The 6,990-nt window shown below is 43.4% G+C and overlaps 1 protein-coding gene across 1 annotated transcript in view; it reads right to left on the reverse strand.

Annotated features, from left to right (window-relative positions):
- The window catches only part of T265_03122 (hypothetical protein), a gene marked incomplete at both ends in the record, with an annotated part of 15,512 nt that extends 10,798 nt beyond the window's left edge, over positions 1-4,714 (reverse strand). Inside the window, one exon of the mRNA XM_009167527.1 lies at positions 4,337-4,714. Coding sequence (XP_009165791.1) covers positions 4,337-4,714 — 378 coding nt within the window. The remainder of the gene's footprint in view (positions 1-4,336) is intronic.
- Positions 4,715-6,990: the final 2,276 nt, after the last annotated feature.

Below are 6,990 nucleotides of genomic sequence, written 5' to 3' on the forward strand. Positions count from 1 at the left end.
AGAGAGAGAGAGAGAGAGAGAGAGAGAGTATGGGAAGGGCAGTATCCGTCATCCTTTCCTCAGAGCGTCACATTGGTTTAGTTTACAGAAATGAGATGACCACTCCATATCACCGCTGAACACAATAGTGGGAGTTGATTCCTATTGACGAAGGGACTGTTTCGGGCATTGCGTTTACTGGATGGGACATTCTTCAAGCAGTATTCGAGGTCAATGAATCATGGGTCGGGAAACGTCATCAAATAAGGAGCCTATCAGGACGAGCGATACTGGCGCCAATTCTGAGTAAAAGTCGGACCTGATATTCGTGTGTGATAAAAAGTGAAGTTTCTTTCACTTTGACTGTGTAGAGTCGGTCAACAAGCCGATGACGGTTGACTTTAAGACTGAAAGAACCAGCATCTTCTGAGGTAGTGCGCACGCAACGTGTCTGCACGGGAAATTAAAGCTGAAAGCATCGCACGCACGATCAGTTGTGGCCGACTTCTCAGTGGGACTCTTTGATGTGATGAGGCGTGAACACCTGGTCACCCGCCAAACCTCAACGTGTCCCTTAATCCACGAGCGAACGACCACCTGTTGCTAGGTCATCGATGTTCTTAGCTTTGTGGTCACCTGCATCGTTATCGGTCGGTTCGAGCGTTTGGAAAATAAATCAGCGGGTCGGTCGTCAAAGCTGGTATGGCTGGTGTGTGCGTGTTTGTGTTTGTGGACACATGCAAGTCATTAAAAGTTGAATGTTTGACTAATTATCTGTTCAAGCCTACTGTGATCCGATGACCGAGGTCTTGGTAACAGCTCGGTCTGTCTGACATGAGCTGTCGTGATTCTTAAAGCTTGATGGCCATCCAAACGGTGACGGCAATAGTCGAACTACGAACGATTTTGGCACCTAGCCCAATGTCAAACTGCCCAACCATAAAAGGCAGTTCACTCAGAAAACGTCCAATAGTTTGATGAATGTGGAGCGAATTCCGAAGGATGTGTTGATTAACAAAACAATGAACTATCATCGACCTCAGCGGCAGTAACATCAGTGTCGACACTGATTCACAGTGGATTAACATACTAGGTAATCCCACTGCGGTGCCAGAATTCTCCACGGTTGTTGGCACTACTCTGTATTATTGCAGCATGATGCCAAAATCAAAATATCTTATTCAAAAGTGTATCCTACCAGTTTGTAGAACGGTTTACTGTATACACAGGGTGCAAGGTACAAGACATGGTCTCCTGTTGCATATGGATGGAGAAACATGCTGCAAAGGCCTCTCGTCAATGATGAATGCACCGCACTGAGCTCAGGGTGCGGGTAGTTTTGTGAACTCCACAGCAACTCGTGAGAATCAGTTCAGGGAGAACAAAGCAGTTGAAGACGTGTTGGCCAGAGTACATCATGCGAATGCACTTAGATTGAATCAGTTCTCATACAACTCATGCAGGATGACCAACTTAAAGTGTTGAGAAGAGTAGTGATAGAGTGCACCCCCTGGGTTAGCAAGCCAAGAAGTAGCACAAACCGGATTAGTGAACAGTGGTGATATGTGGGCCGATTTGATATGCATTTAGAAACTGAAGATTCTGTTTAAGTATAGGAACATAGTATAGGAACATCGATACTCACATTGTACGCTGTTTTCAGTTCACCGTTTTTGAAACGATCACCTGATGTGCCCTACCGGCGCACGGAAAAACGTGCACTGAATCTACACGGCCTATCCCTGCTTATGACCGAAAAAACAGGCCATAATGTGCTATGTCCGGTGGGAGCGATAGACAGGGTTGAGCATCATTCTTACGTGCCGTGTGCAAGCAGTGGATAAAAGGAACTCACCGGCTATGGTCGATCGTGTCCTAACAGTTCCAAGGAATACGCCTGACTCTAAGGAGTCCCAACAGGACAGCTAATATGGTCCATGGAAGTTGAGTGTTTTTGGCATTGTGAGAACTATCTAGCTGCATGCATTTTCAATAAAAGACTAGGGCCAACAGTAATAAAGAATGCCCCGACGCAAACAACTTGAATCATTCATGATACCACGATCGAAATTGTGTTGTTCATAATTTGAGGGATGAAATAACAGAAGGCGAACATATATAGAACGAAACCTCTCAGTTGTTGTCGGAAACCCATGAAGCTTTCCAGTTAGACTTTCGAAGTAGAACCGTGAGGACACTTTAATATTGTAAATAATAAACGAAGAATAAACTCTTGGTTAGGCTCCGAAGCAAGTAAGGTGTCATTGACGTTGCCAAGTTTGCTGAATTTTCTTTCTCCTATCACAGGAAATAGCAAACGACATTCCCGGTCAGTCATACTGTTTATAAACCTTGGGAAAAAATCAGTGGATATAGCATCATTTAGGAGGGTAATGAAAGCTCTGCCTGATCAAAACATCGGTTTCGATCTTTTTGGTACTGCTTAGGAAATCTGCTTCTTTGACTTTTACTACTTTAATTTTGTACTTGGACGCCCAAATGACCGCTCACATTTGTGCCTTAAGAAGGGGGTAACGAGAGGCCCACAGCGTTCTTCAAATGGATATGCTGCATGATGCTCCTGTCCGGGAGTTTTTACCAACCTTATGAGTAATGTTCCAACTGAAACCAGGGGCTGTCTTTATACAGTAACTTCATTTAAAGCGTATCGAAACCAGGAGACTCACTTGTGTTTCAAGTGAATTCCTCGTTTGCACAAACTTTAATTGCAAACTACATAGTTGTTTAAACGTTTCATGTTATAAGTGACAACTTGCTATCACCATGTTTCTCGACGAAGAAAACAGTTTGTTCATCGAATTTTCAGTGTACACTTGTCACACTGATAAATAACTGTGGTTGCGTTTTTCAGAAAGCCTCAAATTATATCTATCCAAAACAGATTGGTTTTAAGCGTATTTTGAATATTAGGCTTAAGCAAACTCTATAAATGGTAAAAACCGTGCACTCCCTTGATTATTGTAGCCAAGACAGCATCCTGCGAAGCGCGGATTCGGTCGCCCTGCTTTCGTTTGTTCTAACAGTTTTTTAACGTTAACTGGCCTTGCTGCTGTTTATCTTTCTCATTCATGAAGTTCGCAGTATGTCATATATGATGTATTTCCCTTGCGTGCTTTTGCTTCTACATCTAGGTGCTAGGTACCTTGCGGGAGTTCCACTCCCCTGGTTACGTAAACAGACCTGTTTCCTGACCAGTTGATCCTCAGCATCTTTCAAAAGAATATGCTCAACTCAGTGTCAGTCTGTCAGTTTGCAAGTGCCAAATGTTGACCTTTATTCGGTAAATCACATTGGGGACTGACTCTGAATACAAACAGCTGAATTTGGCAATTTTCATTTTTTACTTCTCAGCGAACGTCACCATATGTGTGAGGTGATTTATTTGGATTGTAGAGCATGAGAGGCGGGCTGAACAATGTAACATAGTTCATAGAGCCGATATTGCGTATCAGTGCTTCACCAGTTAAAACAAACTCTACTGAGAGATCAGACTCAGTAGGACTGGGGGAAATTATGCGTCTCTACATGCCAAGTTTTCGTCTGCGTATACGACAACAACCGGTTCTTCACTGGCGAGTTCGCTGGACACGACAAATTCACTTGGTACACACTGTGTAAGTGAGGGGCTTAAAATCTACTGTTGCTCTTAGTACATCCCATTATTCTACTCGACCGCAAGGGTTGTATGCTGATACCCACGTCCAAAACCACAAATAGGTAGGGAATGTGATCAAGTCATCCCTGATACATCTAAGCCAGAAAAAGCACTTTCGTAGACAAATGGATGGAATTTGGGTATTCGAGTCAACAGTAGCTTCTTGCAACCATGTGGGTTGTCCAATAGCAGGAAGGTCTCTGCGGATTTTCGCCGTCTAAAAAAGTTTACTCGGCTGAAGAAACCATTTCATGCCTTGAGGAGGCAGAAAACGAAAGAGAAGCCGCAAAATGAGTTAACTGTTTTTCTGTTGAATTTACATTCCTAGTTGACTCATTGCTCACAACTGGCCAAAACGTTTTTATCCTGAATGCCTGGTGAACTCTCCAGGTGGTCGGACATTGATATAGTAGTTTTGGCCCGGAAAGGATTTTTCGAGCAGCCAGCCTGGTAAGCTAAGCATATGCATTAGCAGAGAGCACGCGTTTGAAGACTCTCAAGGAAAACAAATACACCTCGATTAAACTCTTTAGGTGAGGGAATCAATGACTGTCAACATTTGAATACCCCACAAACTCTCAGTCAAAAGCGGACTGAATGGCTTGCCCGAATGCGAACAGGTGTTTTGAAATTACAAATAGCCGGTAAATTACTAATTGCACGTTGTTAAAAAGAACTCACAAAATCAGCACTGGTCCCCACTGTTATGCCAGAACCAACTCCACCGATTTCCTGCTTCCTTGTCAGGTCGGTCTGTTCGTGTTGCGATTTTCGGTCTTCACGTTGAACACTTGTATCACCATACGGCAGCCCCAGAGAGCTCTGTGCTTGATTCTTCATAGCCACCATGTCAGGGATTTTGTGCTCCACGTTATCTAGGCCCCACAGGAAAGACGCACTTGCCCGATTAATTTCGGAGATTTGTGCAGAGGAATAGCGCTGAAGCCCTTGAAGTTGAGCTTGGATGGCTTCAGGTAAACCAAGCTCAATATCGTCAGATAAATTCGTCGCGCCAAGAACACATCGAGAGATCCAGTTCGAGCAGGGTTGGGTCAGCATTATGTGAATAGTTTTCTAAAAGAAATAAGCATTGATTATTGTTCTGTCCTACAAAGATTCGTGTAATTAATTTAATGGAAATCGCGAAACGTCTGAAACCCTCCTGGAGGATAAAATAACTGCTATCGACATTACTCTGGTATGCTTGCTTCAATGAACCATATCTGAAGCATGGAACATCAACCAGTCCCAGTCAACTATGCACTCACAAAAGCGAAACCTTAGGCCAAATTATATCCTCGGACCAAGTAACTCGTTGTTGAGGTGCGGAAGAAAGAGGATTCAAGTAGAACCTGTGAGCGTGCCTAATCGGGTGAGCATGTGTCGCTCACCATGGTGTGGCGACTCTTCTCATCGTCAAAACGTGTCTCAACTCCTGCTCCACGAGTCTAGCGAGCCTGCCTGACTTGTCGAGAGGCTGATTAGACGAAGGGGCCAGTGTTCGTATTCAATGTAGATGGCCCTAAAAGAGTTATTGTTTCTTGTAAACCTTTAAACCAGTTTGACAGTTACAAGTGTATGTGTATGCTCACTATCTCCATAGTACAGTAGAACCGTATGAAAATCTGTAGACCAGCAACACATCGAGCCGTGAGATGCTCGGTAAGTGGAATTGAAAATATTCTATTGTTTTGTCTCACTGCATGACAATATAAGATAGCATTGCCGTGTGGTAATACACGAGCCACACAGTCACCTCATAAGACATCACAATACGACAGCAGCAAATTGACCTAGTTTGTCTTTGAAACACCAAACATTTTGATTGGTGCCTCAAAAATTTCTTCTATCAGCTCTTTTTACAAACCTTCTTAAGCCCCGATGAACCGAACGCTATGCCAACTTATGCTGCTGACGCTGGTACTTTGTACTTACGTTGTCACACAAAGGAAATCTCAATTTGTAGGCAATTGCAGCGGGTGGTATTTATCCGTTTTTTATATGTGCATGCTCATCCGGACGAACTTGTGACTCCACAATAGCCACGTTTGCGAATGACCTCGTAACCGATAAGTGGTCAGCTTTTGTTGTTGGTCAGTTATGTAATTCATGATCCGTTACACTTTTGCACGCGATCTCGCACATAGTTCCCTTCAAATCCAGCCCTGTGTCTTCTGAGTCTTCGGCCCAGTCAACTGCATGGCATAGAAAACAACAGTCGCAGCACTAGTAGTTGTAATGCTGTGTATAAACCACCGTACCATTCGCCAAACAAACACCCCGAATGTGAGTGCACCAATCCAGTCAACCTATGCATGGACACCAGGGAGTATTGCAAGTCCCTGTTGACAATGATCCTGAAAATTTCCGGACTTATGATCTAATTGCCATGGTATAGCAGTATGAATCGATGTCTACCTTGATAAAAATCTGCCTAAATCTACTCCAACACTTGCCCCCTGATGACTTTGCGACGAGTTGTATCCTAACAGGCATAATTCCACGCAGCACACAGGCTAGCTACTGGGACTTAATAAACTCTGATGTGGTCACCATGGATTTTGAAGGTGAATGCATCGAGTAAACAAAATAGAGCCGCAAATCACACTTGTTTGCCGGCCAATATGGTTTTAGCGGGTAAAACTCGGCTAAAACTCTCGTTTATGATATTATTCGACTGAATGTGCTGAACAAAGGCCGGCTCATGTTTCGGTTACGAGAAACCGCAATTTATTCTCATGAGGAAATACTTAAGAATGCTGAAGGGAATGTAGTTTACAAACTGAGTAAAATTTGGTGTCCAAGTGGAAGTCATGTCTGACGGAAACCTGATGACTACGCCAATAAGAGCGAAACCGGTCGTGGATTGTCGAAGAGGTTTCAGCAACCGTATGAGTAGTTTTCTTCAGGGGAAAACCAAGAATCTCTCCGCTAGCAATATTGTGATTTAGCAAATGATCTGGGATCCACAGTTTTGTGGTAAGAGATAAATTCTATAAACTTGAAAGTTGAGTAGCCATCACACTTCACCAAGCACAATCAGTGGCACAGGTGCATTGCTAATGGTGAGTATTCACTAGTATTCAACGGGTCTCCTTCCTGTTCATATGCTTACACTCTGTGGGGGTATTTTTCAGCTATATGTTAGATTGAGGTATCACAATGAAGTTTAACACTAGAATATCTTATTTTCACCATACATTTCTAGGTACACGATACTAAAGTTTGACAAACAAATCTCAGGTTGAGCGTTCAGTTACGTCTTAAATCAAGCAGGGTATTTTGTGCCACACTGTCCACCTGACTAGAGCAGTTTCAAAATCATCAGTTGGTAT

Source organism: Opisthorchis viverrini (genome assembly GCF_000715545.1).
Source record: "Opisthorchis viverrini unplaced genomic scaffold opera_v5_42, whole genome shotgun sequence".
Lineage (NCBI taxonomy): Eukaryota > Metazoa > Platyhelminthes > Trematoda > Opisthorchiida > Opisthorchiidae > Opisthorchis > Opisthorchis viverrini.